Source organism: Podarcis cretensis (assembly GCF_951804945.1).
Source record: "Podarcis cretensis genome assembly, chromosome: 10".
In the NCBI taxonomy this organism is placed as follows: domain Eukaryota; kingdom Metazoa; phylum Chordata; class Lepidosauria; order Squamata; family Lacertidae; genus Podarcis; species Podarcis cretensis.
Window position 1 is genome coordinate 20953404 of NC_137179.1, and position 25868 is coordinate 20979271.

The 25868-nt window shown below is 44.0% G+C and overlaps 1 protein-coding gene across 2 annotated transcripts in view; it reads right to left on the reverse strand.

Annotated features, from left to right (window-relative positions):
- Positions 1-318: 318 nt before the first annotated feature.
- Positions 319-25868, reverse strand: part of PKP2 (plakophilin 2) — a 47462-nt gene continuing 21912 nt past the window's right edge. The window contains exons 5-13 of one of the 2 annotated variants that reach the window (XM_079992400.1): positions 21778-21985; positions 16124-16301; positions 8581-8698; positions 8036-8197; positions 6864-7037; positions 5282-5435; positions 4279-4468; positions 1816-1891; positions 319-1160 (exon numbers count right to left, since the gene is read on the reverse strand). In XM_079992400.1, coding sequence (XP_079848526.1) covers positions 1092-1160; positions 1816-1891; positions 4279-4468; positions 5282-5435; positions 6864-7037; positions 8036-8197; positions 8581-8698; positions 16124-16301; positions 21778-21985 — 1329 coding nt within the window. In that variant the 3' untranslated portion in view covers positions 319-1091. The remainder of the gene's footprint in view (positions 1161-1815; positions 1892-4278; positions 4469-5281; positions 5436-6863; positions 7038-8035; positions 8198-8580; positions 8699-16123; positions 16302-21777; positions 21986-25868) is intronic. The other variant, XM_079992399.1, reaches the window with a different exon arrangement.

Below are 25868 nucleotides of genomic sequence, written 5' to 3' on the forward strand. Positions count from 1 at the left end.
GCTCTATGCACCTCCAGTGGTACATTCCTAGAGACCTTCTTTGAATGCTCACATGTTGGAGGGATGTGGCTGGTAAACATTTTGCTAGAAGGGAGCAGGGCTAGTTCCTGTGCCCCTCCTGGCCTGCCCATTCTCTGAGCATGTGAGCCAGGTCATCTGAGCACCTCTTTTAGCAAGCGATGATGCTATCTCTATGCTGTGATAAACATCCCTGGTTGATTTTGTGCAGACCATGCTACTGCAGCAAGTCAGGACATTTTCCTGTCCAGCTGGCAAACTTAAGGAAAAGGGAATAAATAATCACACACGAAACATGAATTGGTTGAGTCCTCAAACTGAATAGTCTTGTGATTTGGGACACTCACAAGTGTGGCTGTCTAAAGGAAATACAAAAGGGGAACCCCCAAGTTCACAGGCATTTTAAAAATAGCTCCATTGGTACATTCTTTCACTTCCACATTGCTAGAAAGTTAGGTTTTAGCAAACACACACACACACACATATATGCAGCAATGGTCATTGGAGCATTACGCTAAAAAAACCCACAACAGCCCAGGAAAATGTTTCAAAAGCAGTCTATAAAGAATCTGCCTCCATTTTTCAACAGATCTGGCAGACTAGGGCAGTTTTGTAGGAAGCACTGATTAGTAGTTAGGCATAGCAAAAAACAGCAAGCAAAAAAAATTATATTCATAGAAATTTCTGAAATCCCATTTTCTTTGGTTATTTAGTTTCTCATAATATAAAACCAGGATACTGAGTTGATCCTTCTCCAAAAGCGGGCCAACATATAATGTGTGAATGGTTGTAAATATCAGAGTTGGTACTCAAATTATTTACTTTGATGCAACTTGAACGGCCACAGGATTTGCAAATGAGTCTTGAGTTCAAAAAGAATAAGAAGCAGTGGTGTAAGGCAGAGATTATCTGGGAAGGGAGGGGGCACTTTCTTCTGGTTATCCTTTGGAAAGTATAAAATCAGTCTCTTGGAGGATGCCGTGCAGCTCTTGCTGGTGAGTTAATGCTGAATATATGGTAATACCATTTCCTGCATGGTCTCATTGGTCCTTAAGGTCTTTGTTGCCTACTTTTCAGTCTTTCAGTGAATTGTAGGCTCTTATTGTCTTGTTATTGATGAAATCAGTCTTCTTAAAGTTAGCCTTGTAAATGGAAAAAATAATAAGAGAGATTAAACCAAAAGAGTTTAAATTCTCCTGCTTTCACAATATTAGAACCCAGGGTCATCCATGAACACATGGAGAGGAGAAGGTTTGGGCAAGATGGATCTATGCGTGATGCAGAAAACTATGTTTGTTTCAGACCTCTCTCCAGAGCTGACCACGTGGTTTGGAGGAAGATATGCAAACACTACTAGGCAAACAGCTTTCTGGAGAACTTGCAGGATATTTGGGTAAGAAAAGGGAGACAGGAAATTAATACTTTTAATGAAATGTGGACTACCTTTATTACTTTTTGGTACAAAACACAGACTAAAAGTTCAGAGAAGAAACTGCTTCATTTTATTATGAAACACTGAACTTTTCTTTAATGATAATACTTTTAAACTGAAGTATTAAATTAGAGAAAATGTGTCACTGGCTTGTCTCTTGAAGACTAAGGCTACAATCCTAACACACTTAACTGGGAGTAAGCGCCACTGAATCCAATAAGGACTTACTTGAGAGTAGACATGATTAGGATTGTGCAGTTAGAGAACTGACTTTGCAAACAGACCTGTAATACTTAAAATCAATTGAAAAACAACAACTGTGACCAACAGGAAGGTTATCGCCCCAGAGCTAGATGACAGCTTACCTTTTTGTAGGCACTGTGGAGATCAGCATGAGACCACAAAGAATACAAGAGGATGGAAGCAGCTCTGCCGGCTTTGCTGAGGAGGAGAATAATAACAACAACAGCAATCAGCATTATTTGCAAAACAGCTCAGCTAAGTTAAAAAGAACAGACCTTGCCCATGGGGCATTGGGTCTCAAAAAAACACAGGAAGGTACACAACAGAAAGGGGGAATAAAGAAGGAGGGAATCTAGGTTAAAAGGTAGGAAAGGAAACAAGCACAAGGAATGAGACATGTAGATTATTATTAGTTTAATGCTCATTAAATTTATACTAGAAAAATGCAACCTGTGCTGCTGGTAGAAGTAGTGCGACTCATGCAACACGCTGGCAATTAATATACACAGAACAATAATTATACATACTTTATCAACCTTCTGAGAAAAATACAAAACATTCAACAAAGCCACAGAGACTTGCAAACTACCCAGCCTAAAATGAACTTATAATGTCTGGTTTCAATAGATTTTTCAAATGCTTAACTCAGTCTTTTAGATAAGTTAATGAAGATACCAACAAAAAGTAAGTTCAGTGTTATTCACAATATTATTCACAATTCACTAGCATCTCTCGGTATTGTGAGTAACACCAAACTTACCCTTTGTTAGTATCTTCATTAACTTATCTAAAAGACTGAGTTAAGCATTTGAAAAATCTATTGAAACCAGTCATTATAAGTTCATTTTAGGCTGGGTAGTTCGCAAGTCTCTGTGGCTTTGTTGAATGTATTGTATTTTTCTCAGAAGGTTGGTAAAGTACATTAAATTAATACAGCTGCCCATTCCCTGGGTATAAAATAGTTTAGATAGCTGATCTAAAACACAGTCCAGGTGAATAAAAAGGTCTTCCTTCACCTGTCACTAAAAAGACCATGGATAAAGCAGCAGGTGAGCCTCTCTGAGGAGGCTGTTGTATAGCCGAGGTACCAATCCCAAGAAGACCTTCAGTTTGGTACTTGCTCACCTAATTTCACTTGGCAAGGGCACCTTGAACCAAGAAGAGGAACTCAATGTCTGTGTAGGTATATACAGAAGAAGAAGGAGGAGGAGGAGGAGGAGGTCTTTAAGGTGGATTTCAGGAAATAGTGAGTTGCCAAAGAGAAAGAGGAGTTGGAGAAGGGGTGATGCAGGCACAAAATACAAATCATAACCTGAGGTTTAGCAAGGAAGAAGGGATTTTGGCAGAATCAAGATGATGAGAAGGCAAACGGGAAAGAGAGTCTAGAGAAGGAAGTGTGAAGATATTTAAAAGAAAAAGAGCAGGAGCACATGCTGCAGTAAAGAAATAGAGAGCAACAGAGGGAGTGTAACAAAGAAGAAATGTGGGCAAAGTAAGACACAGAAAAGCCCTCATTCCCTGCCAGCAGAATCAAGAATAAAAGAGGGACAATTATTATTGGGTTGTATCCAATGCTAGTTATGCAAAACAGAGAAGTTAAATATACACGATTAACTTAGATTCCATTAACTTCAATGGGTTTAGTTAGATGAAATCCCCATTATTATTATTGTTGTTGTTGCTAATTAATTAATTAATTAATTTCTTATCCATCCTTCAACATGAGATCACAGGGTGGATTACATCAATTTTAAAAATTCAGTTGAAAAATCAGTTGAAAGCAAATAACCCTACTCAAGAGGACAGGAACGAATATCTGTATCTCTCTAGTATCAAATGCCATGGTAAAGAAGTGTGGCTAAGAAAAAGGTAAAGCAGAAAGGGAAGACAAGAAGGAATGAGAGAATAAAATATTTCCAGGGGAGGGAGATTGAAATGGACGCATTTTAGGAATATATAAAAGTTGGAAATGGCACAACACTGGCATGGGTTTGAGAACTAGGTCTACAATGCCAGTGATTCTGTAAGAGAACAAAGGGATATAGTAACTGGACCACATCACTGCAGGCAGAAACGGTAATAAAGGAAATGTAGTTATCACTCGAGTGCAACCTCTTGAAACATATTGTTTTTATATCAATCAAACCACTCACTAAACTCAATTGCATGCTGATGCCAACCTAAACAAATACAGTGGTACCTCGGGTTACATACACTTCAGGTTATATACGCTTTAGGTTACAGACTCCGCTAACCCAGAAATAGTACCTCAGGTTAAGAACTTTGCTTCAGGATGAGAACAGAAATCGGCGCAGCGGCAGCAGGAGGCCCCATTAGCTAAAGTGGTGCTTCAGGTTAAGAACAGTTTCAGGTTAAGAACGGACCTCCGGAACGAATTAAGTAGGTAACCAAAGGTACCACTGTAATTGCTCAGAACAGAGCATGCCAAGCCTTGCCCTGAAACAAGGTAGTTCTTTAGCACTGCAGGGATATTACACAGGGATCTCTGGACAGCAGGACAATGCTGGGGACACTGTTTATTTTGTGCTTTTTTTGGGGGGTGGGTATATATGAAAATGGCTCACCTGTCACTCAAGCTGATGTTCAGAACCTTTGAGATGCCATCAGAGTTCAAGAGAAGCCGAGCATTCTGGGAGCTGTTCTGAGTCAGGTTGTATAAAGCATAGCAAGCGGAAGCCGTGGTCTCGTTGGCAATGTCAGAGGTTGGGGCAGCATCTGGAAGCACGGCGACCAAATCTGGCAACACTTCTCTGGCTGGAAGATGAAACATGACGTGCCCTTAGAATCCTCAAGTTTAAAGCTCTGCAGCTGTCTGCTCAAATGGTATCCAGCAAGTAATTTTCAGCATTTTTAATTTGCAAACCACTTTAGATGGGGTTTTCTTTAAAGATGCTTACTCCACAAAAACTTTATGGGGCATGACACTTTTTCATTAGGTTTATCCAGAGGTTGGCTTGTGTTTACCAGTGATCCACTGTGCATCTAGGGCCCCACTCACTAAGATGAGTAGGAGGGCCCCCTGCAATCATCTGAGGACTTTTAAAATTGTCCCCTCCACGAGAGGTCCGGAGGGTGGCAACATGAGAGGGGGCCTTTTCTGTGGTGGCTCCCCGCTTGTGGAATGCTCTCCCCAGAGAGGTTCACTGGCACTGCCATTACATATATTTAGGTGCCAGGTGAAAACGTTCCTCTTGACTGATTAAACCATCTATGGACTTTAAAATGTGTGGGTTATTTGTTCTGGAGTGGGGCACAGCTGAAGTGGTGCCAGTCCAATCTTGATTCCCTAGTGTGAACAGGATTTGAATGCCATTTTAGAGCTAATGGAAACAACCATCACAGATGAAACAACACAGACTGAACTTCCATTATCATCCCAGATAGAAAACATTAAGATGAACGAAGTCCACACACGCAGCTGTGATTGTTTATTAAGGCAAACCTTTATTGTTGCTATTATTAATGGAAGGGGATTCATCAAGCTCAGCTTTCTTTATATACTTACCATGCATTTAACAGTAATCTGACACTGAAATCATTTTGGCCAGTCATTGCACATTTATTTACCTATTTCATTCTGCAGCGAGGTGTTGCGAGACAAGTTCCTGAGCAAGGAGACGGCCGTTTTCTTAACACTTGGACAGCTCACATGTAGCATGTTTCGAATACTTGGGAGGCCGTTGGCCTTCTTGACAATGACTTGGGCTACTCCAAATGGCATCTGTCAGAAGACACACACAGCTTCTTCAGGCATAAGTGAAACCACCAGGACGGCCAGTTGTAAGAGATGATGGGAGTTGTAGTCCAACAACATCTGGAGGACACCATGTTGTTCAAACGTATCTACACCATAGACTTAGCAGGTTTACAAACCATTCCCTCTCCCAAGGACAGCTTCTGCTCTATGGTAAGTGACAGGAATTCTCAGCTCCCATATCCAACTATAGTTCCCAGAATCTTTTTGGGTGCAGCCATGCCAGCTAAACTGGTCTAAACCAATTATAATTTCACTGCATGCCACTGAAAGACATTAGAGCTAATTCAGTTCCAGAGCTGTGTTAGACACCTAATAGGACGTCCCAGTTCCATTTCAGCCTTTGCAAGGTGCTCCCGCAACAATATTGCCGCCTGCCCCCTACGCACAGCAGATAAGGAAAGGGAATAGCCTGGTCAGAAATAGTGCAGCTGGTCTCAGAAGAAACTTCTTTGGTGGATGCAGCAGCACTGATGGCTGCTACTCAACTAACATTGGAGAACGGAGTTAAGTGGCAAAGGCACAGCAGGAGAATGATGCGAGATCCAGCATGGAGCAGTATATCAGACTAGGACAGAGATAGGCAACCTGTGCTGGACTACAGCTCCATAAGCATTGACCATCTGGGCTGGGGCTGATGAGAGTTTGAGTCCAGCAGCTTCTGGAGGATCACAGATTCTCTGAACAGGGTTGTTGTGAGGATAAAAACATGCCACCTGAAGCTCCTTTGAAAGAGGATGGGGTAGAAATATATATATATAATGCACAGCACAGGGGACAGTGATGGCCTCAGGTTTGTGTGCGTGTCTGTTGGCAAGGGGCCCCCTTCTCTTCCTTCCTGCAATTGCTGCCCTGTTCTGCCTCTGCTTCTAGTAACTATCTTCCACTGCTGCCTTGGGAGAAAACGGCAGACAAATGAGCTGGTGGCAGCTCTTGTTCCTTCTGCTGCCTCTCTTCCATTGTTCTCTGGTCCTATCCCTCTGGAGGCAGAGAGATGGAGTGGGTGAATAGGTCGCCATGGCAAGAGAGGACCACCACTGGCACCAGGGAGCTCCGGCAATCAGCAGTGGAGCTTCCTGTTGAGATGGGGGCCCAACAATTCCAACCCCTGACTCTGGCCCTGAAAGTTTAGAGTCAGATCTCCTTTACTGAACAACGTGAAAAGCATTTCTTCAGATGTTATTTACTGGAAGATCAAGGAGGCAAACATAGTTCTCCCCCAGGTCCTTGCCCAGCGCTGTAACCACTATACCTCACTGGCTCTCTGTATTAAGAGCCAATACAGCAGGAAGCTGTAAATCTCTCTCATGAGGACATCAAAAACATATTTAGCTACAGGGGTGGGGCTGAAAGGAAAGCAAGATAAAAGGAGAAATCCCCTCTCTTTCTACTTACTGGTCCACTTCCCGCTGTGAGGTTCTGCAAAGCTCCCAGCGATGCTTCCTGAGTAAAGTTCCTTGTGCTTTTTGCTATCAAGGACAGATATATCCTTATCAGGGTGGAATGCCAGAGGGTTTCAACACCTCGGGGGTTGCTCTTTTCCTCAGGGAGCGGCAGGTCCTGCTGCTGCTAAACATGCAGATGCATTAAACAACCAGAAACAAAACAGTTAACCGACCCCTCAGTAAGGCTCACCTTTCTGGATCTAACCAAAAGGAGCCCAGCGCTAATGCCTCCTAACAATGGGCTGCCAATCCTAAATCAGTAACCCTGAATCAGAGTGAAAGGCTGTCTGAAAATCCTTGCAGGATGAGGCTCAGCAGGAACTAGAAGTTAAGCCGAACCATTTTGTTTGTGAGTCCATCGCAGCATTAGAAAGGACCACAAGGCCGTCTATTTTACCGTATTTTTCACTCTGTAAAAAGTAAGGGGAAATGTGTGCGCATCTTATGGAGCGAATGCAGGCGGGAAAAGCCCCCAAGAGGCACACACACGCTCCGCGCAGCTCTTGTAGGCTTTTCTCCAAGAAGGGAGAAGGGCAGCCCATTACTGATGGGCTGTCCTTCTCCCACCTCGTAGAAAAACCCGCAAGAGCCGCACATCCTTTAAAGAGTGCGCGACACTTTGGGGCTTCTCCCTCCTGGGGAAAAGCCTGCAAGTGCTGTTCCACGCGGCTCGTGAAAGGGAGCGCTGAGCAGAGCCTGGGATGCATACAGGCTCTGCTCAGTGCCCCCTTTAAAAGTATTTTTTTTTCTTGCATTCCCCCTCTAAAAACTAGGTGCGTCTTATGGTCAGGTGCATCTTATGGAGCAAAAAATGCGGTAATTTCCTCACTGAAAGGTAGGGCTGTCCATTTGCCAGCCCCCTTGCTCTGTGCAGCTGACTCAATGAAACACATTGTCAGCTGTGGCAGGAGCTGCCATGAACCTCTCCCCCTGATCTGGATGTTGTTGCCTTCAGAGCAGATGCTTCTGGAGAAGCCTGGCAGCAGCACTCTTAAAGGGTTTCAGACCAGGGTCTTGCACAGCTCTACTCTACCTGGAAATGGGACCTTCTGCATACAAAACGTGTCCTCTGCACACTAAGCTGCTCGAAGCTCCTTCCCCCAAATAACAGCCCTCTATTACCTGCTTCGTTTTCCTGCTCCTTGAACCAAAGCATCCAATGCTGCTGTCACTAGTAGGAACATTTCTTCTTTGCATGTAGATATTCTGTGCATAGCTACCAGGGAGTTCGGACTCCAGTTGGTAGGAGAGATTGTGAAGGATGCACACACAGTTCTCCATGGCCTGGAAGGGAAAACAAATGTGCATTATTCTGGCTGTGTAAATAACTGGATGCAATCGCTAAAGACCTGCAATGCACTTTTGTAACTTAGATGTCTGGCCTTAGAATTTCAGAACACTGCATTGTTGTCTTGATTTTCTCCAGTGGTAGCCAAGGTGAAAAGTGCCCCAAACATTTAATGTCTCAGGTCAGCTTTGGATCCTGAGTAGGGCAGCCTTCCCTCACCTGGTGAGTTCCAGATGTTGTTGCACCACAATCCCCATCAGCCCCAGTCGGCATGGTCAATGGTGAGGGATGATGGGAGTTGTAGGCCATCAACACCTGGCACCACCTTGGTTATTTCTGTCTTAGAGACTCAGAAAATCCCTTCATTTGGAAAGCTTACCTTATCATCTGGCTGGTGGTCTGCGGTGGTGCCTTGGATATAATACACCAGCGATTCAATCAACCCTTCACATTCTCTCATCTTTTTCCTCCCTTCAGGGCCAGCAGAGCTCATGTTTCTACAAAAAGGGAATTAAAATTGGTTACAAGGATGCTGTACAATCAGCTTCAGCTCTATGACAGGTTTCTGTTTCTGTAGCAGAGGGTGCTAGGTCCCTGGGCAGAAGGGCTCCGACTTCAGGTTGCTACCTAAGAATACACTTAAAAGGCAGGAAAGCAAACTCAGCACTTGGGCCTGGAGATGAATGAAAATGCTCTGGTTTATACAGGAGGAAATCAGCTCTTCAAACAGCCAGCAGGGAACGCCAATGCAGTACTTTGCTTGCACTGATGATGCAATCTGTAAAGATGAGAGATGTTGTTTACCCTAGATGGGCAGTCTGACCCTGTGCAGACTTAGGCATACCTAAGCTCACTGGAGTCAATGAGCTTAGGCACACCTTCCCAAGAATTGGGTTGTTAAAGTTATAACTCATCCAAACACTGTTGTGTCTTGGGTGGTTATCCTGATCCAAGCTCCTTTAAAATTTCTAACAGGCCAGAAACAGCAAGAATTTTCCTACCATAAGACATAGGATCTACAGGCATGTTTCCAGCAATTTTGTCCATATTTTTGCTTTCCATTATTATGCAAAAGCTCTTCACTAGTCAACGTGCTAGTACCACTGGAAGCTGGATAGCACGATTGATGCAACATACAGCAGACGATACAGCAGCCTTCTATTCAAGCGCAAAGAAAATACACATAATTTAGGATCCATCTCAATGAAGGAGTCAGTTCTTAGGTTGATTCTAGCTACAATTAAATCCCCCAAAGCTTCCACCATAGGGCAAGGTCACCACATATGCCACAGTGTGCCTTGGAAGCCACATCCCCTCTAGCAAAGCTTCTTATGCCTCCTTGAGACTCTAAAGTACCTAACTGGTGTATAATTGGTGATTTGAACTTATTTCCTGTGTTTCATTAAAGCAAGCATGTATCTAACAGGTATCATGTTATCTGCAAAACGTCCTCTTGAGAATTCAACCCATGATTATAGGGGAGCAACCCCCTTTGAAGACAGCAAAGTGTATTCATCAGTAAATATACATAGGACTGGGCTGAAAATATGAAACTTTTTTCTTCAGCCTCCTGTTGATTGGCTTACCTCTTTACAAATAAAGGTTAAAAAGTGTGTGTGTGGGGGGGGGGGGGATCAGAATCTCACATCAGTGAATCCATGAATAAAAGAAGGCAAAATACATCACTAAAGCAAGTTAAAACACTAAAACATAGTTTTTAACAAATGGCAAAGTGTGGTGCCATTACAGTTAATCAGAGGGAAAGTCTTGATAAAGGATCAGAGTAGTGTCTTCTGATCTCCTGCCCCAGCAAAAACTGCATTCTGAACCAACTGAAATTCCTGAGCTCTCCTCTCAGTCAGCCCTAGCCTAGTTGCAGTGGTACTTCAGAAGCTGAACAGAATTCGTTCCAGAAGTCGGTTCAACTTCCAAAACATTCGGAAACCAAAGTGTGGCTTCTGACTGGCTCCTGCAATTGGGTTCCAAAGAACGTTCACCAACCGGAACGTCCACTTCCGGGTTTGCGGCGTTTGGGAGCCAGTCGTCCAGGATCCAAGGTACAACTGTACTTCCTAACACTCCCTGAGGACTTTTTGTCTTCTTCTCTCTATAAACTTCCAGATCATTATTAGCATAAAAGCAGCCACCACTGTGCTCTGTTTTACACAGAGATGCCTGCTGGAAAGAACATGTTCTTCCTTTTGCCAGTTTGCAAGCTTTGTTGACAGTAGCATGTTTGCCGTAGCCTTGCTCGTGCACACACAGAGAGTGTTTTGTAGGTATGCCAGAGCTAAATAAAACAAAAGCGATAGGGGATGGAGTTTTCAACACTGATGCTTGAAGAGCAGTGCAGTGGGCGGATTTCAAAACAAAGTGAGTAGCTGTAGTTACAGAAGAGAGATATGGACAGTGGCCCTGCTGCTTTGCAACATGTGCATTTCTCTCTCTGGGGGCATGGCTCTGGAAATACAATGGTTCTGCTGATTTTCTGGGTGGTTCAGCTTGAATGGGAAATGCTGAGCCACGAACAGCACATATTGACTAACATCTGCGATGTCACAAACACACTAGCCTTCTCTAATCCCTGGCACAGTGTTATGCCACCTTTTTTTTTTTAACAAGGCAGATGGTACCACCTGGTGATGTGGGGATATGTGAAACATAGGGCTGAAAAGGAGGAGTTTGACTTACTGGTATGTATATCTATCACATGTTTCAAAACTGGACTTGTGCTATGGTGAACAAGCTGCTACGTGCTTTTTTAGTAGCTTACATTTGTTACCCAACTCAGCAGCTGGAAGATGGCATACAGCTCCCAGCCTCTCCTGGTACTTTTGTTTTTGCTTTTTTGGCTACAGAACAAAGATGTTGAGATCTGAACATGAGAGAAAGAGCAGGACTTGCTTTGTGTAAATCAGCTTGTTTAACAGCTGAGGCAGAATATTTTAAGGAGGTAAGCCTTAACAAAAAAAATTAAACCCCCCCAATTTGAATGAATATTTCATGCCAAAGAGAAGATCAGATTCTTCAGTGTTTATAGTGTAACAGAAAGCCTTGTGTTGGACACCATGCCAGTTATGCAGTAATTAACACAAACACTAGACACAAAGGCAAAATGTCAAACGTGTATCTAGCACTTTGAATGTCTAAGGAAATAAGTTTACTTTGCTTCCCAAATTTATTCCAGAGTTGGAAAGTGAAGCAAGCTCAACAATAAAAACTGCACTTTCAGAGCAGTCTAGTACTGGCATGAAATAATCCTACAGAAAGGCAGTATAGTGCAGTGGTTAAAGTGAGGCTGGCCAACGTGGTGCCCTCCAGAATTTTTTTATTATCCCCAGCCAGCATGGTCCATATTCAGGGAACTGCAATTCAACATCATCAAGGTTATACCTGGGTTAAAGTGATGGACTAGGACCCAGGAACAAACCATCACCCAACCCTAGAACTCACTGCATGTCCTTGGATGATCCCTATTTAATCTCTCAGCCTAATCTACCTAACTAAAGGATCATAATTCTATGGTGGAGTCCATTCCTTGTGTGTAGAAAGTCCCAAGATAAACCCCTCACATCTCTAGTTAAATGGATCAGGTAAGTACAGGGATGGCAGACAAATAGCCCTGCAAATGATGCTGGACTCTAGTTCCCATCATCCCCCACCATTAACTGTGCTGCCCGGAGTCGATGGGAGTCCAACAACCTATGGAGGGCCAAAGGGTTTCCACACCTGAGGTAGCAGGTAGCATGAAGAAGAAGAAGAACTCTGCTGGAGGCCCCGGTTTTAAGTAAAAGAGGATAAACCAGGGGTCAGCAACCTTTTTCAGCCGTGGGCTGGTCCACCATCCCTCAGACCATGTGGTGGGCCAGACTATATTTTGAAAAAAATATATATGAACAAATTCCTATGCCCAACAAATAACCCAGAGATGCATTTTAAATAAAAGGACACATTCTACTCATGTAAAAACACGCTGATTCCCAGATCGTCCGTGGGCCGGATTCAGAAGGTGATTGGGCCGCAGGTTGCCTACCCCTGGGATAAACATATTGATGTACCTTGAGAGGAGCAGTATATAATTAAGAAACTGGTATTTGTTGTGCCATTCACAAACTTCACTCCAATATCAGTTGTAGGAAATGAGGAAATGATAACTGTGTACACAGAGAGGCGTGTTCCTGCAAATCAGATACTGGGCCTCTATAACAGCAGCTGTGTTGATAGCTGAGGGAGAAACACACACACACACAGGCATTGTGTCCTGGGTAGGCAAGGCGAGTGAAATCAAAAGGGACATGCTTGTTGCCTAACCATCTAACAAAATTGGTTTTATTATTTAATGAGCTTGTCGAAGACTTACACAAATTCTGCCTACAATAAACTGTGTGTATGGCTGCATTCACATGGCAATTTGTTCTGTTTCCCTAACTGTTACTTTCCGTATTATATTTGAGTCTTCACACGATGTAAAACCTACTTCTGGAAATATGGTGGAAGTCTTGCACTCATTTCTGTGTTAACTGTTCTCCAGAAATTTGCTTGCAACTCCATTAACCAAGAAAGTTGTGGGTGTGAACTGATGGGATTAGGGGTGGTATACAGGCAAACTGTTCTTTCCTGCCATTTTAATGGGCAAATCATGGAGGAACAGGAGCATGCATGCGCAGAAAGGGTGGGGGAGCAGTGACATTGCCTGATGACTTCTGTTGTACTACACCAGGCCCACTAGTGTGGGAGCTTGCACTTCTAAATTTGCCCCTACACTAATATCTGCAATTCCCCTTGGAAAGACAGTATGTGACATGGCACAGTGTCACTCTCACTCAGACATTTCATAGGTTTGAATTTCGCCATATAGGTCCACCACTGGTCAAAGCATTGGCAAAACTGTGTAAAAGAAGAACTTCAAAATCTTCTGTCATCTTATCTTAACAGCAAGAGCATCCTACCCTCGTTGAAAATTACTACAATTTTGTTTTTGCTGGAAAGGCAGGTCAAATAATTTAGCCCAGCTGTTATCTCTGCAAGTCTAAAACCTTTATTAAGAGCAGCTTAGGTGTGTTATGCATAATGTACCATTACATCAACAAGATAGTCTTCTTTATGCAATATAGGCTGCAGGCTATAGGTTTTAAAAAACACCTGAGCAGCAAGTGGATCAGCTATTACAAAAGGAAGAACTAATTAGGGATTTGTAATCTGGCATGTACAGATGTAATCTGGCATGTACAGATGTACAAGTAGTTAGATAAATTGTTTGTTAGCAGGTTTCCCTGTGTGCTCTGTCACCAGCTTTTGCAGATCTCTTTTAAGATACACACCGCAACATATATAACTTCACAAAGTAGAAAGGCTCTGGGAATGTTAATTTGGCATTAAAAAAGGATATTTTTAGTGCTCCAGGAGCCTGCAGCTTCGCATATGCTTAGTGCATAAGCAAGGAAATAGAGAACATTTTCAGGGAAAACACAACTGCCCTCCCTACAAGGCAATGAAGCAAACCCGTGCCTGTATTTTAAAATCTTAGTTGGTGGCAGCTGGCAAACTATAGCTTAGATAGCATCCCTTTAAGCCAGGAATGGGGAACCTTTATGTTGCTCAGCTATACCTCCCATCAACCACAACACGGCCAATTGTCAAGGCTGATGGGAGCTGTAGTCCATATGGAGGGCCAAGCACCCCCCCCCCCCACTCCTGCCTTATGTTTTCATCTCTGCAACAGCAAAAAATCAGGAGAACGCAGGAAGGGATTTCCCCATTGTAGGACATTCTGTCCTTGGAAGATCTTTTGAACCCGAGCTGAGCTATATCCAGGCAGCAGTGCTTTCGAGGGTCCTGGGATAAGGGAAATGGTAGTTAGTTTCCTGCTTTGTGAAGTTTAAGAAGCAGGTGTCGGAAAGATCTTTTCAAGACAGGCAGGGTTCACAACTGTCAAGGTTACAGCTTAATTCCGTACAACACAGTAATTATAATGCCAGCTTTTATGACACCCATTGTGAAATAAAGCATATATCTGTTTTATTACAGTTTACTATGCTCTCTCTCTCCCCGCCCCCCCCCCCGGTTAATTATTCTTTGCAGAATTACATCAGTGGCCTTGCAGCACTCCCACAGCCAGGCGAACGTAACTGTTCAGCTACGACTGTGTGCAACAGAAAACACTGTCTGCTTCCTTGTGCAACCAAGGATCAAGGACCTGAGAAACAACAACAACCTTTTCCATGGAAATCCTACCATCTGATGACTGGACATCCTGATAGCTGGCCTCTGTAAGGTAAAGGTAAAAGGACCCCGACTATTAGGTCCAGTCGTGACCGACTCTGGGGTTGCGGCGCTCATCTCGCTTTATTGGCCGAGGGAGCTGGCGTATAGCTTCCGGGTCACGTGGCTAGCATGACTAAGCCTCTTCTGGCGAACCAGAGCAGCGCTCGGAAACGCCGTTTACCTTCCCGCCGGAGCGGTACCTATTTATCTACTTGCACTTTGACGTGCTTTCGAATTGCTGGGTTGGCAGGAGCAGGGACCGAGCAATGGGAGCTCACCCCGTCGCAGGGATTTGAACCGCCAACCTTCTGATTGGCAAGTCCTCTGTACCCACCCACAATTTTTGCTAGATTATCCAAAGTGCTCCCAAAGCTTTTCCTGGCAGGAAATGCAGACCCTTGCCTTTTCCTTGAGGAAAAATAGAAACGTGGAGTCAACATTCTGCGCCCGCATGTTGAACCTTTGACAGCACAAACCACGCTAAGCCCAGCCTAATGTTAAGAGTAGTGGATTCCATAGTGATCAAATTGCAAGGAAGTGCTGACAGGGAAATCAAGGGCAGGAGGGAGGAAATTTAGGCCCAGGAGTGTGACAGTCCAGAAGCTGGACTCCAGCTCCCATCAGCCCCAGAAAGCACAGTTAATGGCCAGGGATGATGAGTGTTGTAGTCCAATACGTAGAGGGACACATGTGTCACACTTCCAAGTTTTAACAATTTTTTTTTTTAAAAAAACTACAAATCTGAAAATATAAGGTTGCAAACAGCAGGATCCACTCCCTTGCAGGGATATCCGACCATTTTTACACACTTTTAAAAACCGTATTTATTCTAAAAACGTTTTAAATGAGCAAAACTTCTTTCCAGAATCTCCTGTGGTGTCCCCCCCCACTTTTCTTTGCAACCCAACAGATTATCCTCCTTCTGTCAGAGCTTTCTGTTATTCCTCTGCAAAGAATTTGAGTTACTTTAGCGCAACACAGTGTGTACGAAGCCTTGACTATAATCAATATTAAAAGTCATCAGGTTTTAGATACTTTGGGAGAATGAATGAGACCAAATATTGCCTACATGTTTTCTTCTTGTTTGTTACTTCTTAGTAAAACTGGGTTACTTCTTAGGCTTAGTGCTGTGCTGCTTTTGTCCGCTGAGTGTTTGGCTGAAACTATTGCAGAGCAGCTCTTGATGGCTGCAGACAATGATGCTTCCTGCCAGCGAACATGTTTGCCTGCATCATCTCCATTTGTGGTGACTTTGGTTGCCTGGGCATAAGCTCCCTTAAACAACCACCAAGGGGTGTCCAATAGCCTTCAGGGACCTGGCCCAGGATGAAAAACCAGGCTGCTATCAAATTATCAAATCCTTTATGAATTCTAGAGTGCTTTGTGGGGAAACCTCCAGGTTGTCTAAGATGGCAAAAAAATAGGAACAGTTTCACCAAATAAATGAAGAACTAAATGACTATGGTTTGAATAAAAACACAAGACATCATAGGAAGCTGCCCAGACCAAGTTGGACCATTGGTTCATCTATCTCAGTATCGTCTACATTGACTAGCAGTGGCTCTTGAGTTCAGGACATCTCGAGTCTTGCCTGGAGATTGTGAACCTGGGACTTTCTGCCCCCTGAACGACAGGCCCTTTCCCTGCACCCAGCTTACCTCAGGCATCCTGTAGCGTTGTAGAAGATATCTGGGTCAGGTACAATGCTTGATTTCGTATAATCTCTATCTGGCCAGCCCGAGTAAGGGATGAGAACAGTCTCCGTCAATGGCTGCAGGGCTTCTCGGATCAGCAAGATCTTCAGCTGGTCATTGGAGGAGAGATTCCATAGCAAACCTACAAAAAGCAGAGGGAACAGGAAAACAACGTTGGCTCTCCATTCACAGGACTTCATCTGGTAGTGACAGGCATTTCCCTGGCTCTTTGATAAAACTAAGCCAAGCTCCAGTTGCATGAAGAGCTTCTTCGACAATCTGGTCATGGATCTACCAGGTTGTCAAAACTTTCCGAAAGCAACCTGGTACTTTCATTGTGTTGGGTGTCAAGGAGAAAAGGAAACCTGGGTCTGATCTGGAGATCTGCACATATTAAAAAATGTGACTACAAGAGATTTAACAGCTGTGCTTTCTGTTTTGTGTTTTGGTTTTTTTTTGGAAATAGATTTTGCAAGTATCATCTGGCAATATATCACACGCACAGTGGCTCCCCTCTACAAAGAGAACTATTGTTTGTTCAATTAACTGCTCTAGATTTCAAAACACATCTCTTAAAATCTTAGCTCAAGGCAGATGGCATTTCAATCTCAGCACCAAACTTCTCCTCTGACCCTTGGCTCAAGGATAATCGCCCTTTTGTAATATGCAGATACAGTAATTGCATTGTCATCTCAGTGGGGGAGGTGGAATAGAAGTATGCACAACTTTGGCATTATTGCCACACCTGTGCATGTTATGACAGCAGAAGCTAAGAAACAAGGTAAATAAACCCCACTGAAGGTAGTGTAATGGCCAATGTGTTGGGGTGGATAGAATTTTGGGGCTGGACATGAGAGAAAAAGATTCAAATTGTGGATTAATCATACATCTCAGTGGTTGATTGAGCAACTCACTATTTGTTAGACTAAAATATGACTGATATAAACTGGAAGCCCTCCCATTCCCTTATCTGCCATGTCCAGCAGTTATTTCACAGGAAACCTATCAGAATATAAATATGGGAACCTTTAATGAGCTAAGCACAGTAAAATAAATAGCATACTTAAGAAGTATTATAGAGTAGGAGCCAAGAAAGGTAAAGAAAGAATTGGGAACATGTGGCACTCCAGATGTTGGACTACAACTCTCATCATCCCCAACCACTGGACATGGTAGCTAGGATGTTGGGAGTCCAACAACATTTGGAAGGTTCAAAGGTTTTCCACCCCTGACTAGTGCAGTGCAATTGTTAAGTGAGTGAGCTGTGAATCAGAAAGACCCCGGTTAAATCTCACTTTCGCAACTAAAGGTAAAGGTAAATGTACCCCTGCCCGTACGGGCCAGTCTTGACAGACTCTGGGGTTGTGCGCCCATCTCACTAAGAGGCCGAGGGCCAGCGCTGTCCGGAGACACTTCCGGGTCACGTGGCCAGCGTGACAAAGCTGCATCTGGCGAGCCAGAGCCGCACACGGAAACGCCGTTTACCTTCCCGCCAGTAAGCGGTCCCTATTTATCTACTTGCACCCGGGGGTGCTTTCAAACTGCTAGGTTGGCAGGCGCTGGGACCGAGCAACGGGAGCGCACCCCGCCGCAGGGATTCGAACCGCCGACCTTTCGATCGGCAAGCCCTAGGCGCTGAGGCTTTTACCCACAGCGCCACCTGCGTCCCTAGAGTGCCTCAATAGTTTTGCCAACTTTTCAGTGTGCCCCTGCAAACTCTGGCATGATATGTAGGAAGCAACAGCTGAAGCTCTTCAAAGTGTGGAGGTACTAAGTGACTTCACTGGCTAATTCTTGCATATCGCGGCTGCTGTCTAAAGCACAAACGTAGGGACAGATTAAAAAGTTGGCAGCTCTATTCAGACAGCAGGGGTGGGGGATCTGTGGCTTTCAATATGTTGTTGGACTATAATGCCCATCATTCCTGACCATGGTGGCTGGGGCTGATGGGAGCTGGAGTCCAACAACGGATTCTCCCATCCCTGTCCTAAACCACTGTTAAGTGCTAAGTTGTTGTGTATTGTTATCAGCATTGCCTGGCGTGGAGAACAGTGGGATGGATCAAAATTGCAAAAAGAAGTCGGAAAGATGAAGTCGATGAACTAGCTTAATTAACTGTACTCTGATGAGCACGTGAATTAAAGGAAATCTTCCAGGGAGAGGTGCTTGCAGAACCAGGCCGTTGGGACATAGCTGCACCGCATGCATGTGACTTCCATAGCCCTTGGGACTTTCCATGGTAAGAGACTTAGATGGGTGTGTCTGCCTTTCCTATGCATGTTTTATTTCACGACAGGTCTGTCTGTCTGTGCTATAATCCTCCTTGCAGAAGGAATGTTCTTCCATTTCTCAGATGTATGCAGTATGAGACAAGATCAAGAGGTTAGACACTCCCTGAAGGCTTGGCTGGCTTCAAAAGCTTGTTTTGGCTGCCTCGGCTTTGCCTCTCTCCATCGCTACTGAGATTACCCCATAATAAAGAAAGCTTTGGTTCCTATCAGCCCTGGCACTCGCTCGCTCGTAGCTCCTCTTCCAAGTGCCTTTCAATCCCTGCAAAGCATTTGTTGCTGATGGAATGGGAAATGAAGCCAGTTTCTTGGAGCTACAGCTTCATGACTTTCTGTATGACCTTGAGAAAGGCGCCTTAGCAGTCCTGGCAGCTAAGCGATGGAAGAGAAAGCAACTTCCCCGTACTGTATACGTTTGAGAATTTCTCTTGGACTCATGAGGCCACGGTTGTGCACATGAAACAGTGTTTAAGAAAACAAAAACAAAATTCTATTGCTTAGAATGTGCACCAGGATCTGATCTGAATACTAAAACCATGCAGATTTGCATAAGTTAAACCATGCAGACGTGCATAATTTCCTCATTTTGTATAATTTATTCTGCTTTTTCTTGTGCGACAGGGAAAGGGATTACAGAGGACAATGGACACCCTTCTCCTTTACCACGGCACATCCATCTCTGACAGCCCTACTCCTTGGCTACTGATCAGAGTGACAAAGCACACATTATTATTATTAACAACTACTAAATGTATTACCTGCCCTTCACCAGCAGGGTGAAATACTCCTTAGCATGTTCAGGATTGCAGCCTTAAAGGCCTTTGAATTGTGGCAATGCTGTTAGCTCTTGGCATAGCTCAGTTTCTAGAGAATGAGACTGTTAATCTCAGGGCTGTGAGTTCAAGCCCCTTGCTGGGCAAAAGATTCCTGCATTGCAGGGGGCTGGACTAGATGACCCTCGTGGTCCCTTCCAGTGCTACAGCTTTATGAGCCACTGTTTACACGTGTTTTCATGTTCAATGGTTGAGCAAATAGGAGGGAACCTCTTCCCTCCCTGGCAGCAGACGAATGCTGGAAAGACAAAGCCAATGCATGCAAGAGGATTTCACCTTAGTTTACTTTTGCTTAGTGGGACAAAACAAGAGTTGGACTGAGTAAACAACTCTTCATAAGATTGGAGGTTAGATGGCTTTCAAGGGGGATTAGGCAAATTCATGGAAGGTAAGGTTTGCACATCCCGCAAAGCCAAAATCATGGCTTAGTATGGAGTGCTTATTCCCAAAGAGGATATCACACCTAGTGTTTGATGTTGCATTGTGTTTTTACTGTTTTTTGTTGGGAGGTGCCTAGAGTGGCTGGGGAAACCCAGTCTGATGGGTGGCATCATCATCATCATCCCTAGGCTTTTTAGGTCAGGGCAGCACTGCAGCTAAGTCAAGGTTCGGCATAGGGTTTTGTGCAGTTGTGGTTTAAGTTTCTTCTCCCTAATCACAATCTGTAGCTAAGGTTCGCCTTATGGTTACAGGTCACAGTTAAGGAGATGTATCTCAGGTTCAGATTACAGTACATGCCAAGACAAACCCTTTGCTTAGTTGCCCTCTGGCTTTGACCTGAAAAGCCCAGGGAGGAGTGAAACATGTGCAAGTTCCTCTCTGGCAGCCAGCATCTTCCTGCGGCCATGGACAGCCACTCTGGCTTGCTGTGACATGCAAAACAGACCACGGGCCATTAGGCATGCTGGCTCTATGGAGTGGCAAGCTGCCAGGCGTTGGGAACAGGCGCAACAGAGGGATGTTGCCTTTAAGCCCTTCCTTGTAGGCTTCCCGGTAGTACCTGGTTGGCCACTGTAGGAAACTAGATCCTTGACTAAGCAGGTCTTTTGGCTGTTCCAGCAGGACTTTTCTAATATTTTATCCTCATGGCTTTTAACAATAGGACTTTTGTTATCTCTGACAGGTGGAGCTCACAGCTCCGGGAAGGAAAGAGCAATACAACCTTGAGATTAAAGCAAACCTTGCACCTGGAAAGATCTAAGACGCCTCGGTACTTAAAAATGAAGTCTAGCTACGAAATGCAGGCCTTATTCCTCCCACCATCATATAGGGAATTTCTGCTGACATCTGCAAGACATCCTGCAGGTTTTTCATGCTGGCTTCTCAAAAAAACAAACCTCGAAAAAGGCACCAAGAAAGAGGCACCCATCCTCCCACCAGAGATTTCGACAACTCCTACGAGAGCTATATCAGGTGCTGCCCGACTCCACAAACATTCCTGAGCAGTGACATGCAGGCTACAAAATCAGCAGAGGTGTTACCAGAGGTTAACATTATCAACTTCTCTGAAGACTCTTCACCCCCGCCCCTTCCACAGCCTAATTTGTGGTGATTAATCTGGAGAGGGGCTGTCAGCATTTCAGAGAGTGGGAAATTCTGGCTTGCTGTTCCGTTCCCAAGCCTTTCCACTCTCTGTTATCATGTGCAATGCCGTTACATTATTACACAGGCCTCTATTTAACCATCTGCAATTGATGGGTTAAGAATATCAGGGCTTTGCTCATGGAGCAATCCCTGAATCAGCTTAAGAACAAGAAATTCACAGCTTCCTGGAACACCGGAAGTTATTCCACAAGCTGGGATAAATGAAGGCAAAGTTGTACCCTTTCCAACATTTTGTCCCAATCTCAGGAATAATCCCTTAGAAAATTGTAACATGCACAATATTGTAATCCCATAGTATTTTTCACCTAATTGCCTCTCTTTAAATATAATCAGCAGAATTGGGTGGTAGAGCTACCTTTCACCCTGACATGCTGGCTTTCTAAGTTAAAGGAGTCCCCGCTCCTAAAGAACACAAAAAATGTGCACCCCCACCCCCACCTGCAGAATGAAGTGGCCAGCTTTGGTTTACTGCGATGGAGTGAACATTCAGGCTCCTGGAGAGGAATATCATACACATATCCTCCCTTATGTTTTTTAGTCTTGCCATGCACTGAGCAAACCCAAGATTATATGTAGTGTGTCATGCAAAGCCAGACTCTTGGTTAACCTTTCTCTTCACCAACCATGAGATGCAGCTAATCCTAACCCCTTTTGGAAGCTTGTGCAGTCCTGGGGAACCACAGTCTGGCTTACCGTGATGCGCAGCTGATGTGCTTACAGGTTGGGGATGATGCTCCCACATGCATATAAAAATACTGGGAACCCCCTCCCCCAAACTAAGCATAGCATCACATTTAGACCTTGGAGTCTCTAACAATCAAGAGCATTTGTTAACAAAAGGTCTGTGCACTTTGAAGGTGGCACTCCAATGCATCAGTGCTGTTTTAATTACCTGTAATTTGCTTCTTAGTCTCCACATCTCTGGTTTGCCGTAACAATCTCAGCAGGGTCGTGATCCCTTTCTGCTCCGACACTTCCAGCTTATTGTCATTGTCTTCAAAGACCAGGTTTCTCAAAGCGCCGCATGCTGCCCTCTGCACATCCTCATTTGGCACACTCAGAAGATCTAGTAGCTTGGGAATCCCACCTAGCAAATAAACCTGTTCAGGAGAAAGAGGAAGGTGTGTAAGCAAAGAAAAACATTAAGAAAAGATAGCAGCTACAGAGCATGCTAAGGAGTCTAATGCTTGGAAGTCAATAGGTGGGGCTGGAGTTAAGCCAGGATAATTGCTTTTTGACATGATAAAACAAAGCCACTCTCCCCAAACAGGGAGTGTGTGCAGTTTAGCTTAGAAAACACTGGGGACAGAAATAAGGAAGAACTTATGACCTTCCAGTTCTTAATGCTCTCATGAGATACAGTAGCTACCTGATGCACATGGACTAGCTATTAAAAATACCATCCAAAGTTCCATCAACTAGCGTAATACTTTCTTCCTTAGTATTTTCAGTATCTTTATCCGGTAGCAAAGATGCGCATATTGTGCTGTAAATCTGCACCTTCATACTACTGGTAAAAAAAGTATCTCCTGTACGGTTTTAGATCTGCCTTTCCACGTGTGGTATGATCTAATTCAGATGACCATTGAACACACTGGGTCCTTAGTGGTTTATTTGAGGGGTGGTGGTCTTCCTTATGCACCCCACATTTTTGTACTTCTGCAAACGCTTAGGCTTCCCAAAATATGATTCGTGTGCATGGGTGGTTCTGTTCTGGCCGCATAACCAATAGCTCTCACAGCTTGAACATAGGAAAAAGAGGGAATGATTGTTATTGCCCATCTGTATCTTTCTCCCTCCTGGCGCATTCTCCCTCTACTGCCTCTTGTGTATCTGGCTCATCTCTGTGCTTCCTGGCATAGTTTTGTGCATGGGTGGTATTGTATTGTAAGGAACTTTGGCTGACATTGAAGGTAATGGCTACTGGGCGCAGCAGATAAATGGGAGTAGAGGTCAGTTAGGGAGCAGAGTTCCTTTGCTCTACTGTTCAACATAATAAAGATGCTTCTTAGATAATTTAATCTTATAAGTCACAAGTTGCCCCTCGGAAAGGGGTGTGCATTTTGATCTGGGCACATGGCATCTGCATGCATCTTTAAAAGCACATGTGTGTGTGCACATCCAACCCTGTTTTAAAAATCAACTAGGGGTGGGGAGGTTTGCTTTCTTTATCAGGGTGATTTATAGTGTTTTGTACTTTTTCCAGTGAAACTCTATTTATGTGACGAAAAAGGGAAGAGAAAATGATCTGGAGGCGGAAGTCGACACTTGGTCAAGCAGCATATAAAAATGGAATTTTTATACGTGTAAATGGCTTAAAAGCTTATCTGGACATTAAGTGATATATAAACAAATAATCAACCCAAGGTAATTTTAAATAGGATTGGATAAAGGCATTCAGTGGGTGGGAATGTGGGACAGGACATTTTCTGTGGCAGCCCCCTGTTATGGAACTGCCTCTCGAGGGAGGCCAGACTGGCTCCATCCCTGATGGAGTGGGGAAAATAAAAACATTCTGCTTGGCTTTTGATGCTTTTAAATTTGGGATGGAAGGTTTTAAACTCTTGCTCTGGGGCTTTTCATGCTCAGTATTAATTGCTATGGTTTAAACTGGTTTTGTGGCATTTTTCTTTTCTTGTCAACCACCCTGGGGCGGGGGGGGGGGCTGTTAGGGCTGAAAAGCAGCATGAAAATGCTTTTGCAAATAAAGTCACATAGAATAGAGGTGAATAGTGCAGGTCTTTTAATTTCATTAGGTCCATTCTGTGTAAAGCTTCTAACAACCTCATGTTTATTAGCTATGAGGCTATTGAATGACACCTCTGAGTTTAGCAGGAACATGCATGTCACTGGAAGTGAGATGAGAAGCAAAGAGGAAAAGGGCGTGACCTTCACAATTTACTTATCACTTTCCAGTGGTATCTGGCTGGCCAAAGACTGCTGTCTATGGCCCTGGGGTGTGATGTTATCTTTATGAAGGCCTTTGATGTTTTTAGGTAGGAGCAGGCTTGGCAGCAGCTTCATCTCATACCAGTCAGTCTGAATGCAGAAGGCTACAGAATCATTCCATCCTATCTCCTAAGGATTAGACCAAATTTTCCCAACCTGGTGCCCTCCAAACGTTGGGCTACAACTCCCATCATCCACAATCATTGGTCATGCTGGCTAGGAATGGTGGGAGATGCAGTCCAACAACATTTAAAGTGGGGTGGGAAAACCCTTTTCGGTCTGAGGGTCAAATTCTGGGCAGCCTTATGCCTAGAAGTTGGCGGTGAGAAGGCCCAGGGGCAAAAGTGGACAGAGCAATAGGTGCCATTTTTGACCTTTGTATAATAGGCCTGCTGAAGGCATGTGAAATTTAAATGTATCAGCAGAAGCTGGAATTGAGCACTGAATCCCTCCCTGCTGGAGGAGCACACTGAGACTCCAAGTTTGGAAAACGAGGAAAAGCTCAGTTTATTGAAGGAAATAAAGGATCTTTTCTAAGGTGGAGATTCAAGGACCCATGTCTCAGCAGGAGACATACAAATATGAAGTAGGAAATAAGGTCAGTAACCTTGAAATGTTTTGAGGTTTCTCTCTGTCTATTCACTTTCTCCCCAGGCAGACCCACCAGTCTTCAAGACAAGCTGAGCTGCATTCCATCTCTAGTTTTTACACAAACTTGCACACCCCTTCATCCAGGCAAACCAGAAGCAAGATCAGAGTTCAAGGACACAGCCGGGCAAAAAAACTCAAGGAAGCTGTGAAGTAGGGACAGTGAGGGGGTGTAGCTTAGAAGACAGGGGTGTGGCAGAGGAGGAGCTATAGTCTAGAAAGTGCAGAAAGGCATTTGGCCTCTGATCAGACATTTCCCCACTCCTGGATCAGATAAATGGGTGAAACCCAGAGAGAGTCAAACAGCTTAATTTCTCTTCAAATAAACATCTGCATGGATACATTTCCTTTAAGTGCTGGCATAGTGACATCAATATAATGTAACATTGATAGTGTGCTGGTACATTGGGTGGTATACCCCTATCTATAGGAAAGATTGGTGAAATTGTTAGGGTTCTAACTCCACAGAAATTTGTCAAACGACACATTTAGTTTTGCTGGTAGCTTCTTCAGAATTGAATGGTTTATAGTGAAGTAACTTGTTTATTCTTTTAGTCCAAAGTTATATAATGCAATGGTTTCTCTGGTGAACAAACCTCTCTTTGTGGAGACAGAAATGCATGTACAAAAACATGGAAATGTTACATAATCCTTAGCAGCGATGAGGAGCTTTGTGGTAGAATGAAGAATTTAGCTGGCAGGTGCTGAGAACACGCAGAAGTGAAACTCAACAAAAGCTCCTGTTACCCTCATGCTTTGGCATGGAACCATGAACACCACCTCTTGCTTTCAGTCAGCTCCACACACTTTCCTACAAATGCTTTGCTTGCCCATTTCCAAGCCTTTAAAAATACCCTTATTTTTGGTGGAATGAGTTGCAGACAAGACTGTTTGCTTCTAGACTATTACAGTCTTTTGTGGGAGGGATTCCTTCACAGACCAGAACTAGAGGGTCTGTTGCACCAGAGTGTTTAAACTGACTAAACCATGTAACCTTCCACATACCAAAACTGGAGGTTTGCACAGTTAGTTAATTTAAACACTCCAGTGCAACAAATCCATTTAGAAATATAAACACAGACTTTCTGTGGTTAGGAAGTGATGGGGAAATGCATTTGAAAGGGTTCAATTATGCGACTGACTTCAATTATGAAGATAAATTCAGTAAAACAGAACAGGAGTAGCTGCATAGTGCTCTCCAGGTGTTCATGAACTCCAACGCTCTCCAGTCCTGGCCAGCATGGCCAAACAGGAGCTGCAGTCAGTAACTGGAGGGAACCACTGGCTACACTTGAAACAGGAAACCAATGCCTATTTTATTCTATCATGGTTCCATGTGAAATGCTGAAGTGTCTATAGCATTGTTCTTTAATTGGTGCAATATGA